Here is a 12,563-nt window from a genome sequence, read left to right on the forward strand (position 1 = left end):
AGGATCCCGGAACTCCACTGGGTGGGATTGCAAAGTAAATCACAACCACCACTATCACCACTCATGAAGTCTTTCCATGTGCCAATACTTTCATAACTTCATCTTGTCTAATCCTCACAATGCCTATATCCAGGCTGTGGTTCCCATGGACAGACAGGGCATCTCTGGCTCCAGGTCCAAAGAGTTGAGTAAATCACAACCAGGTCCACCTGATTGCAGGGGGCTCATCACTGCTGCCCCCCAAATTAGCATAAGACCTGTCTTAGAATCCTACTCCAAGGGATGAGAAATAGCTTGCAGAGGGGGCCTGGCCCGTGGGGAGATGCCCATCTGGCCTCTGATGGACACACTCAGAGCTCCCCTGGTGAGGTCCAGGCCATGTTGATACACCCTTCCCTGACCCCTGGGAGGTCACTCCTTCCCCGGGACATTCCTGCTTCTAACTCCACCTTTCTCTTCCCATCTAGGCCCCTCCTCACAGGGCAGAGGCAACCACAGCAAGGCTGGCTCCCACTACACACTTCCCTTGACCAAGAGGGATGGCGAAATACCTCCAAGCTGGTTGGAGAGATGCCCAGCCCTAGGGCAGAGGCTGCCTTGGCCCAACCACTGCAGCTCAGTGTATACCCCTTGCCTACACTGCCATCCTAGCATCCAGAGCTTCGAAACAGCTTTTCAGGGTCCCACTCTTAAAACTGATGGGAAAAGTGAGTGAGAAAAGGTTCCAAAGGTAGAAAAATCCAGATAAATTCAGAGGGACTCCAGAAGAGACTGTAGATGTGATGCAGGATGGACACGAGCCCTTTAAGAAGGGACTGTGGCTCCTTAACCCAGCCCACCTTGGGGGGGTCTGGGAATTCTAATGTTCCCTCCAAATATGGCTTGAGAGATCATGTAGGAACTCAGGACCAAATGCACCACAGAGGTCCATCCATGCAGGTAGGGGAGCTTCGACCTTCAAGTGACAGATAATGACAATGACAAGATGGAGGGGCAATGTTTCTGGATTCCCAGCCAGAACTAGGATCACTGAACTCCTGGAACCTTCTCTACAACCCCTGGGGTGCTCGGGGTATTGGATGGGGGGAGGGATTGTTTGGGGCCTAGAGGATGAGGGAAGAAGGTCTAAGTTTACAGTGGGTGGGCTAGGGTCCACATTATGATTCTGTGGCTATCGTTTTGGAAAACTTCTCCATCTTTCCAAGAATCAGCTTCCCAATGAAAGACATTGCCCTCACTGTGACTGAGGGTGAACAGTCCCAGGCAGAGATACCACCTGTACCTCATACAGAGTAAGGCTCACTCCACTGGAGCTATGTCACCACCCAGCCAGGATGGGACCCTCTCCAGACCAAGGTCACTCTTTCCACCACCATCCAATGCTTCTCAGAATTGAAGAGGTTGACCTCCTTAGTCCGTGAGTCTACTAGAGATTAGGTAATATTCTAAGTCCCAAATTGGAAAACATGGCCAGTTGGATTTATGCCTCATAAAATTCCTGAGTGTGTGTGTGGTATGCCAGGGGAGGCGGGCAGTATACCCTTCCAGGTGAGGCCCCGAGGAAAGGGAGGCCACTGGGCCAGGAGCAAGGGCTGCAAAAGGAGGCTGTGGCCTCTCTGGATGTCCAGGCCTCCCTTGTGCAGACTGGGGAAGGCCACTTTATTCATGAAGTGGGAAGGACAATTTCTGCTGCTTCCTCACAGAAGTAAGAGTAAAGGTGGAGATCGCTCAGCTGGGTCCTCTCACAAAGGCAGAGGAGTCCCCAGGCCTGGCTCAGGGTCAGGAGGGGGTTGGCTCTTCTGGGGACAGCCTTACCCTGTTTCAGGCCTCCTTGGGACTCCAAGGGTTCAAGTTACCACAACACTCTAATCCCTGAGATAACAGGGGACTCTGCTTCCTGCAGTAAATGTGGGCAAGGCATTTTTCTTTTTAATAGAAAATTCCTGGTGTCCCTGTCCCGTTAGGGCTTCACCAAAACAAAGGGGAAGCAACATACAAATACTCTTAATTGTACTTAAAAAAAACTTTCAAGAAAAAAAAAAGAAGTTCAAACTGCCAAATTCAGCTATGAAAAAGCCAGACTTTTTTTTTCCAGTGAAATATTTCCTTTGAAAATTAAAAAGAGGCAGATGACTAGATTAAATTACTTGGCTTTGCACCTAATGAATCTTCAGAACGTTCTCCCAAGAGTGTTTGTAACCTCAAGTTACTACTCCTTTATAAGCAAATTTTGCTAAATATAAAAATAACTCCTCAATTTAAAAGCACTATTTACTAATCTTATATCACAAAGTGTCCAGAAGGTTTCTCAGAACTCGGGAAACCCCTGATGAATAAGACTGATGGGGAAATGGCATGATGATGCGGCGGGGGGAGAAGGAGGATGTGGAGGAGGGTGGAGGCCATGCTGAGCCCCTGCCTGGCTGGCCGCCCAGCTGGCCTCTCTGCAGCCCTCCAGAGAGTGCCATAAAAGTCCCATAAGTAGGGGCAGGGGTGTTAAAGAGCTGCTAAGACTGGCTCCGAAGAGCCAACTGTGTGCATCTCTTCCCAACTCCATGCTCAAGGACCTCATGCTGGTGACCTGAAATTAGCCACGGTGAGAGTATTCACACCATAGAAACTGGCAAACCAAAGAGCCGGTTGTTAAACATTTATCTGCACACTACTGTGTAGGGGGCTCTGTTTCTCAAGGCTCCTATGGCTTGGAGAGGCAACAAGCTAGGCGTCCTGACCCCAGAGTCTGTGCCCCATCAACTCCAGTCCAGTCTCTTCTGAGGCATCCATCCATGAACTGAACTGTTATAAGGAGGAAGGGAGTGTCAAATATGACAGGGTTCTGAGAGCCAAAAGAAGTTTGGGACAAAAGGATGAGCTTTCCCGAGCCAAGTAATCTCCCTGGATTGCTGTTCCCTCACCTAAGACGAGAGGCAAGCGAGTCCCCGTAAGCATTTGACAAGTTCTCCTGAAAGACTGCTGTGCAGTAAACACACTGTGTGTGGGTGCGGGTGTGTGTCCTGGCCCCTCTTGATTCTGGGGAATAAAACCATGCCTGTTTCTTGCAGAGAAGAGATGAGTGGGAAGGGTATCACGTACACACATGGAAAGCAAGATGCAAGATATTTATATGACATGGGAACTGACTTTTAGAGAAAGTATGAACACTATTTGGTCCATCTGGGTGTGTGGCATGATGCCAGTGAAGGAAGGGGTATTTAACTGATGCCTACATTCACCTTCTGACTGGGACCAGAGGAGTTGGGTGTGTGTGGTGCAGATGCTGGTAGCCCTCTGGTCAACATTCTTGTAGCCATCTGGGATTGGCAACACTGGACTATTCTTGCAGAAGGCATCTGAAAGCAAGAACCCAACTGTAGCAGGATGAATAATCGTCCTCAAAAATATTAGGTCTTAACTCCTAGAATCTATCTGTAAATGGAAAAGCGTCTTTATAGATGTGATTAAGTTAAGGATCTTGATATGGGAGATTATTCTAAATTATACAGATGGGCCCTAAATGAAATCACAAGTGTCCTTATAAAAGGGAAGCAGAAGGAGATTTAATATGGAAGAGGAGAAAGTGATGTTACCATGGAAGAGGAGACTGGAATGAGTAGCCACAAGCCAAAGAATGCCAGCAACCACCAGAAGCTGGAAGAGTCAAGGAACAGATTCTCCCCTAGAGCTTCTGGAGGAAGTGGGGCCCTGTTGGCACCTCCATTTTGGCCCAGTAAAACTGATTGTTGGACAACTAGTCTTCAGAACTGTGAGAAAATAGATTTATGTTGTTTTAAATCAGCAAGTTCGTGGCAATTTGTTACAGCAGTCAGAGGAGCTAATACAAAAGATGATGAATTCAAGGCAAGGGCTTTACCTTCTAGCAAAAACTAAGAATTTTTTCTTCTTCAAGTCTTTTTTTCCCGCCTCATAGATGACTAAGTGTAGTAATGAAGGACAGGGAAGATTTAAGAATTCATAGACGGGACATGCAATCCTTTTTGTCACATCCCCAAGCACACATGCCGCCATGCCCTTCCATATGCTGTGCCCTCAGCCTGGCACACCTATCACCCTCTTCTCTCTGTAGAGCTCATACTTGAAATCAGGCCTGTGACACTGTCCCAGGTCCCTCTCTCTCTTCTGGGGAAAGTCAGTGTCTCTGCTTCCACTGTGCTGGGGTCCCAACCTCAGACTGCATGGGGGCCATCAGGTACCATCAGTGAGTGGGGCAGCTGGGTCAGGGTGGGAGAAATGGGGAGCTTGCACCTGTCATCCCAGGGATCACTGTAAACTATTCAGAAACATGGACTCAGAGTTGCTCATCTTCGATTTTTTCAAGAGAAGTCAAAATCCTACCTATTTAATGTGAAATCTCCCAATTGTGTTATTTGGTAACTACAATAATTTAAAAAAAAAAAAAAGTTTAAATTCTGTGCACCAAACAGAAAGGTGTCTGGCTGCCGGTTTGATATGGGGCTGCCAGGCTGCAGCTCGTGCCCTAGGTCTTCCCTCTATGGCAACATTTACCTCATGAGTTACTCTATCCCTGGTCAGCCTCTGGACTGCCCCTCCAACTACCTGCCCCTTCTCTGAGGGGAGGACCATGCCCACAGAGCCCCAGGGCCTGGAAAACAGGGCCTCTCCAGGAGCAGTTATTCTCTAGAGTGGGGAAAGTAGGGAGGGAGAGGGAATATAGTAACATTTTCATCAGCAGAAAGTCAGCAAAATGCCAGCAATTCCCAGATGTCAACAAAACCACCCATGAGTACCTATGTGTTGCTTCAGATAAACTCTCAGTTCATTAAAACTTTGAGGGTGATCTGCTTAGTGTGTGGAGGATCAACTAGAACTGGGTCCAGCTTCCTGTGGGAGAAGCAGCAAAGACAAGGGAGAGCAGGAGGCACTGTGAGCCCGGTCATCAGGAACTGATAAGGAAAGGCCTTTAGCTCAACCCCTGCTGACCACTGCGGAACCAGCCCCAGAGATCTGAGCTCTGAGGTGGCTTCAAGCCCAGCAGGGCTACAGCCAGTCCAGAGAAAAGACCTAAAACAACTGCTCAGACAAAGGTATGCACAGACCTCTCTGGGCCTCAATTTCCCCAAATGTAAAGTGAAGAGGTAAGTGGTTTATTCCAGGAGCACCTTCACAATTTTTGTACTATCCTTGTACCAAAAGCACAATCATTTCTTTAATATTTTTCTATAAAACTGACCAAAGTTTTTAAAACTTAAATAAATTCATTGCAAAAGAAAACAAACATAAAGGAAAACTAGTATCACTTGCCATATATACACAGATCATAATCCAAAAAAAAAAAAAAAACCCACAAACAAACTACACCAATGGGTTCAATTTTAGCCATCTGCTGCTCTGAGCTCTGAGCCCAGGACAGCTTCCTCCGTGCAAGGGGTGCTCCAGCAAGTGTCAGAAGGATGTTAAAGGCACATTAGCACCCAGCTGAGACTTTCTCTTGGCTACTTGAAAAGGAAATAACTTTCCCATGCAGGAATTCCACAAGACTCCCAGACTTCACTGAGGACTGGAGGGTGGGGTGTGCCAGCAGGGAGCCCTGTTGGGAGGACACAGGTAGTTACAAACCAAAGCTCATCCTTTCCCTAGGGGCCAAAAACACAGCAGCCCTTTAAGAAAGCGGAACAAACTCAGAATTGAGAGTCTGAGCGCCCCCAGGCTCAGAAGGACAACAGAGAAAGGTGGGTATACATAGGAAGCAGGATGGCTAGGGTGGTGGTAGGGGCGGAGGGCATCTGAGAGGAGGAAGGAGGGAAGCTGCTCATGCTGGAGGGGCAGACCCAGTGGGAGGGTCTTGGTGCACCAGTCTGGCTCTAAGACCACCAGGTGGCCAAGGGCCTTGAATGCCACACTAAGGAGTTTGGAACCCAAAGCTTCTTGGCAAAATTGCCACCTTTGCCTTATCTCTCTCCCCAGGAATGCCTACCGGCAGCCCTATATGTACATTACCAATGACACTCAGGAGTACTGACATTTTTGCTGAGGGTTCAGGAATTTAAATTGATGTCTGCTTGGCCTGGGGAAGGCTGCACCCCAAAAGTCAGCTGCCTGCTCCTTGGTCAGTCTGTCCTTTTTCACTTTTTCAGGAGCGCCTGGCCTCAGAAACAAGGCCTGTACAGACCTTGGCCCACGGCTCACTGCTGGCACACCCGACCCCAGCAGCCCTGAGCACGGTCAGACAGAGGCCTTTCATGGCTTCAAAAGTTCCACCAGGTCCTCCAGCCACAGGAGGCTGTAATGGGAAACTGAATCCCACTCAAGGAAAAAAAAAAAAAAAAAATGCACAGTGACCTTTTGTCCCAGCAGAAGTTCTCGGCCCTCTCCCCAAGCCAGCGGAGGCGGTCCAGCAAGGAGTAAGGAATTGCAGATGTGCGCGCAAGGCCGGGCCGCCCTCCCCACCGTCCCGCAGCCTTGAGGGACCGCGCCCAGTCACCGCGGTATTCGAGACGCCGGGGCCCGACCCCGCTCCCAGTCCAGGGCTCCCTCTCCCAGATTCCGCCCGAAGCTCGGCGGTAGGTGCTGCTTCTTCCCCGCGCCTCGCCGAGAGCTCTTTCCAGCGAAGAGGCGGCAATCCGGAATCAACCCTTCTAGGGACAATTAGTTCATTTTGGGACGCGAAGAGGACGCACAGGCCCTTCCCGAGCGCACGAGGGGCTGCTCTCGACACCACGGGGACGGTGCAGGTGTGGTCGCCTCTCATCGGTGTTCACGATGGGCTAAGAGCCGCGTTGGGCACCCCGCGCCCGGGATGCGCGCTAGCTTGCGCCTGGCCGCCTTGTGGGCGACTTGGGGGCGCTTTCCTCACTGGACATGGGGTGCGGACACACCTCTGTGTTTCGAGGGTCCAGGCCTAGGACAGGACCAACTCCCTCCCCTCTGTGGGTTCGAGAACGGGGTTGAGCACCCTCCCCTTCACCCCTCCTTGGGACACCGACTCGGCGGCCGGGGCAAGGGGAAGCAGGCCCAGCCCGTGAAAGTCCCTCTGTCGGGGACCAGGGCAAATCGACGCCCCCATCTCGCGCCGTCTCCAGTCCCCAGGGCCCGGCTCTTGGGCCCAGGCTCTGAGAGGCCGGGGCGCCGGAACCCGCGGCCGCCACGGAGGGGGCCGCAGGTGGGCGCTGCACTCACCACACATCTTGGCCGCTCCTCACACCCTTCCCAGCTCTGGGCCTCTACTCTCAGCTGACACTGCACAGCCCCGTGCGCACCTCGCGCTCCTGGACTCTAGCTCCCGCCGCTCGGCCTCTGGCCCTTATAGCTCATAGCCCTCCTCCAGGGGCGGGGTCGAGGCGTGGCCTCCTCCCGCCTGCCCGCTTCCCATTGGCCCCCGGTTGTCGTGACAACGGCGGGCACTTGGCCCCAAGGAGTCTGGGCAGCGGGCTAGGGGCGGCTCCCAGGCGCAAGTCCCGGCTGTAGCACGTGGGCGTCCGGCGTTAGATTCTGGAAACGGGCCGGTGGGGGCAGCACGCTTCCTGAGTTCAGACCCAGACTCAACCAGTGAGTAGACGTGGGACCTTGGGCAGGGGACTGAATCGCTCTGCGCTTCAGCCTTCCTGTCTGTAGAATAGGGATAACAATGGAACCTACCTCCCGGGTCGTAATGTTGTTTAAGGCAGTCTGTGTAAGTCACAGAGTACAATGTCGGGCATAATAACACGTGTTCCGGGTGTGCACCCCTCTGTGTGCCAGACTCCTCTCAGGGCACCAGAGACGCAGCACAAGGTAGGCCCAGAGATGGAAAGGGACTTTGCCAAAATTGGGCAGCCGAGGCGGTGTCAGAACTCGAACCTGGGATTTATTGCAGAGCCGGAAGTCGGAGGCCGGGATTCCCCAAGTTTTGAGCAAAGCTGGGGGAACCCAGGAAGCCGCCTCCTCCCAGAGGGGCGCTGGTTGACTTCTCCGCGCAGCTGGCCTGCGCTCCGCCGGCCTAATCTCAGGAGCCCTAATCTGGCCCCGCCGTGAGTCACAGAGGCCTGCGTTCCCCCGCCTGGATGCCGGCTGCCCCCTCCCCTTCCCCCTGTACTTTGGGCTGGGTCTCACGAGGAAGGTCACGAGAACTGGCCCAACATTTGCGTACTTCGAAGCCATCTGGTGTTTTTTATTTTACTTAAAAAAAAAAAAGTCCTGAAATTCTAAACAGATACTCTTCAGTTGTGTTAGAGAAAAAACGAAGCTTTTTACGTCTTCTCTAGAGCATTTTTCCTAATGTAATCCGTCTCTAGCTTCACAAGGCTCTGCAGGCCCTGGCAGGAGTAGGCATTTATTGCACACATTGGACCTTCGAGGAAACTGAGGCTCAGCGACAGTAAGGAGCAGGTTGGTTGAGTAATCCTGCTAGGAAACAGCAGAGCTGGTTCAGGAGCTGCCGCATTTGCTTCTCAACCTCCACAGTGCACTGTCAACTTTCACTCACTCGTTCCCTCTTTCCTAAGCAGCCGGCTTCATGCCTGTCCTGGTACTAGGGACCTAATGGTGAGTGAAAATAGATCCAGCTTGGGCCCTCGTGGCACTTAAAAAGTGGTGGGCAGCAGACACTTAGTCTAGTGTCACAGAGAGCCGGATGGTTCCAAGTGGGATATAGGGAGGAGGGACAGACCTGGCTGATGGGGAGGGTTCCAGGCTGCCTGGAACTTGGCTGGGCCTGAGGGTGGGGCTGGTGCAGGTCAGTATAGAGTTAGGGCAGTTGCCAGAGGAAGTTAACAGACTTGAAAAGGGTACTGGTATGTGCAAAGGTCCCATGGCTGAGGGCTAGAGCTTGAGTTGGGAGATCAGGCTGTTCTGCCCCAGGGCCTCTACCTTCTGTAACTGTGGTGGGGATAGGATGATATTCTTAGGCCCTCTTCTAGCACCAAGACAGCAGGAACCCTGAGGTCCTAGCAGGGTCCACATCTGCCCCCTATCCTCCTCGGGGATTCACAGCTCTCTGGTGCAGAGGAGCATGAATGCTAGGACCCCTGTGGAGGTATCTGCAACTGCTGCCCTGCCTTGGGGACCAGCCCCTGAGAGACCTTTGGGAGGACAGTGGCCTGGGCCTGGCTACATAACCACTAGATACCCCTGGCCCTGGCATTGGTTCAGGGATTAGTGTGTGGCCCATGCTGGGCCCTTGTCAATCTGCTTATGGACATGGGAAAATCAGCAGAAAAGATGAGCTTGTCCCTTGCCCAGTGGCACAGCTGGCTAGAGGGTAGAGTGGTGATGCCGGGGACCTTCTTGTCACCTTTGGGGTTGGGTGGGGAGAGGCTGCCTGAGAGTGAAGAATCCAGAGCAAAGCAAATGCCTAAAATGGAGAAAGATAAACATTTTTGGAGCCCTGGGTTCACCCGGGCCTGAAGCCAGGGTCTATCGCTAGGCTTCTCAGTATCAGAGCTCAGTAAATTACCATCTTCACTTGAGGCACTCTGAAGTGACTTCTATCATTTGCAACCAAGTAGAGTCCTGATTCCTTCAACCTGTCGGAACTGGGATCTGAGGCCCAGGGGAGCAATTAGGCAGCTGGTGGCCCCAGCCCATAAGGTCTTGCTGGCTGGAGCCCCTTCCTGCTCTCGCCTTGTGTCTGGGACCTGTCTGGTTGCAGCCCAGGAGTCCCCTGAGGTTTGATGAAATTAAGCAATCTGATCAAAGTCACAAAGCCAGGAAGTGGGGGGCTGGTCTGGATCTGGAGACCAAGGCTTGGTCCCTCTCAGAGGAGGGAGGATGTGGGACCATGCATAGACACCTTCCCCAGCCTGGCCCCATACCTGTGCTTCCAGAAGGGTGAGCCTGAGGAGCTGGAGCCAGAAGCCCACAGGGCGTGGTGGAGCAGGGCTCTGAGCTTACTCCCAGTGGGTGCTAGGTGTCTAGTGCCCAGACTGATCACCCTGGCTAGCTCTGACCCCACTTGTTAGGAGTGACCTTGACCCCTCTGGCCAGCAGGGTGGGACCTCACACTGGGATTGCAAACTGCAGCCACAGACATGGCTTCTTCACCTGCACATTTTTTCCAACCTCAAGCCAACTTTTATAGTCAGAAGATTTGCTCATTGATCTAGTTTCTCCCAAACAACCCAAAGATCTGCTCTCCTGCACCCCATACACAGTACAGCTGAGTCCCATGGCTGTTCTGGAAGACAAAGAAGGTGCCTGCTATCTCCTGAAGGCTGATATAAGCCCTGTTCAGCTGTTTTCCCTTTGACATTTCTGCTGGGGCATAGGGAGTGTTACAGGGTCGTGGTATGGTGAAGGCCACTCTCTAACTCCTGCAGGAGTTCTGGCTGGGCTGTTACTAGCTCCCAAGGACTCCCATCAGGGGCCTTGCCCCCCGTTTCCAACTGCCCCAGCTGGGCTGTGGCCACTGGGCAACCTGCGATGATGACCTGTTCTTCCTTATCTCTTTGTACCCCTCTGGGAGCAGAAATGCCAGGCAGACCTCGATATTGACTCCTTTTGTCCAGAGACCCAGCCCTGCCCAGAGCTGTGGAATACAGTGCTTCCCAAGCCTCGGGAGGGTCCAGGGAGCTGGGGATGCAGGGTACTGGTGCTTGCATCTGGGAGCCCTGTATTGGATCACTGCATCTGGGGGCAGGCACAAGATTCTAAGGGCACCTTGAGTGGTCCCCACAGCAGATGAGGTTCAGGGAGCCTGGGCCAGACCTTAGATGTCATACCTAGATGGAGTACCCTGACTCAGGACAGCTGGGCCTCGGCTCAGACTTGAGATGGGGAGAACAAGGAGCAGCAGAGCGTGAGACCAGACCTGGTTGTGGGGCAGGAAGCCACCCTCCAGCCCTCCACCCCCTCCCTCCTGGGAGCTGGGGTAGGTGGATGGGGGATGAGTGGGGTACAAAAAGCCCATGGCTAGGGAGAGTCTGAGAGACTGGCCAAGGGCCAGGGTTCAAGGACAGCCAAAAATGGTGAGCTGGGTGGGAAAGTGAGGCAGAAATCCTTCCACAGAGGGAGGGCCTGGGGGAGGAAGGCCTCAAGCTTGGCTAGGGCATGGGAAAGAGGGAGGGTTGTGCAGCTCAAGTTTTGGCTGCCAGATGGTTCCACTCCACCCCCACCTCACCCCAGGTCTGAGGCAAGAGAAGACCACCCTTTCAGCACAGGCTGGGGCTGCACAGAGGTGACCTTCCTGAGGAGTTCCTTGGAGAACTTTTTTCACCTTCTCTCTCCTGCAGGTACTGAGGAGGAGGTCTGCCACAAGGCTGAACTTGTGTATTCTTTTATAATTGTAAGTTAATTTCTTAAAAAATAGGGCTAATTATAAATCTTTATAACTTCATTCTTTGGAAGAAATACATATCCATTTTAGGAAATACAGAATAAAAAAATTTTTAAGGGTTGATCACTGTCAACGTTTTATGCCACCTCCCCCTGCCCCCACTACAAACGCTCTTTTTTTTTGCATATATAGTCATTATTTAAACAACAACATGGCCCTATGTTGGGAAAACTAGTAAAGTAGTCTTGTTCAGGCTTCAGAGGCAGAAGTAGGCCTCTGACCAACCTGTGACCCTGCCTGGACTGCGTGCCTGCTCACACACAATTGTTATAAACAAGTCAAGCAGCACTTACGATAAGAAAGGGAGTGGGTCTTAGAACTTCTTGAGCCCTGGGGACCTGGCCAGTCCCCCCAGGTCTAGAAAATCTTGTGACTCACACGTTGAAACCAACAGCATTGTTATGATTGAATCAAAGCTGCGTTTTTGCGCGCAAACTGATGATAACAGTTTGCGACCTGGGATTATAAACGGAAGTCCCGAGAACTGCAATTTGAAGTCTCACCTGTGGGGTGGACGCACCGCCCAGGATCCCTCCCAGTTGGGACTCCAGATTGCTGTTACGCGGGACTTCCCAGCTGCTGTTTGAATCTGGATGTAGGTGTCAGCCCAATCTGGTGATTTATACTCTGTTATGTCTCTCATACGTTTTCCCCTTCTAATGACTGTATATTGAAGTTATATAAATTAATAATCTTCTATTAAAAAATTAATTAAATCTGTTCAGTTGTGTGAAACGAGTGGTTATTTTGCCAGCAGATCCAACAAACATTGAAACCAAAGCGAGCTTTTGGCAAAACACCTTACTGCAAAAATTGTTTCATAGCTGATGCTTGAATTCTGATTAGAAAGAATTTCAGATTGTCCTGTGAAGACTGGATTTGACCAGGGATGCCAGCCTTGTACCCGATGTACCTCTGGTGCCATTGTACCCAGAGAAAGCTGGGTCTCTGCTCTGCTTGGCCAGGAGAGGGTGTGGGTCTGTGCGGGATGAGCAAAAATCTGAGGTTGCATCAAGCATTGGCTGTGGGATGGCAGTGAGGGGTGAGCAGCAGGTCCACCCCACAGAGTGCAGGCCTTGGAGGCTCTCTGGCCAAGACACAGGAGCTGGTGATGGTAACGCCTGCATGGCACTACCAGAGCTCAACCCACGCCAAGCAGTATATTATTTCAGGCAAGCATCTCAGAGACAAAAAGGCACCAGATTCACTCTTCATCCCTCCCCCTGCTCTGTGCCCTGGGAAGCTGGCCTTCATCTGGGGTCCCAAGCCCTCTGAC

The 12,563-nt window shown here is 51.9% G+C and overlaps 1 protein-coding gene across 1 annotated transcript in view; it reads right to left on the reverse strand.

Moving 5' to 3' along the window:
• GFPT2 (glutamine-fructose-6-phosphate transaminase 2) overlaps positions 1–7,302 on the reverse strand; it is a 45,568-nt gene extending 38,266 nt beyond the window's left edge. Inside the window, exon 1 of the mRNA XM_067732619.1 lies at positions 7,156–7,302. Within this exon, the coding sequence (XP_067588720.1) occupies positions 7,156–7,162 (7 nt within the window). The 5' untranslated portion in view covers positions 7,163–7,302. The remainder of the gene's footprint in view (positions 1–7,155) is intronic.
• Between the last annotated feature and the right edge of the window lie 5,261 nt (positions 7,303–12,563).

This window comes from Pseudorca crassidens, chromosome 3 (assembly GCF_039906515.1).
Source record: "Pseudorca crassidens isolate mPseCra1 chromosome 3, mPseCra1.hap1, whole genome shotgun sequence".
NCBI classification, from domain to species: Eukaryota; Metazoa; Chordata; class Mammalia; order Artiodactyla; family Delphinidae; genus Pseudorca; species Pseudorca crassidens.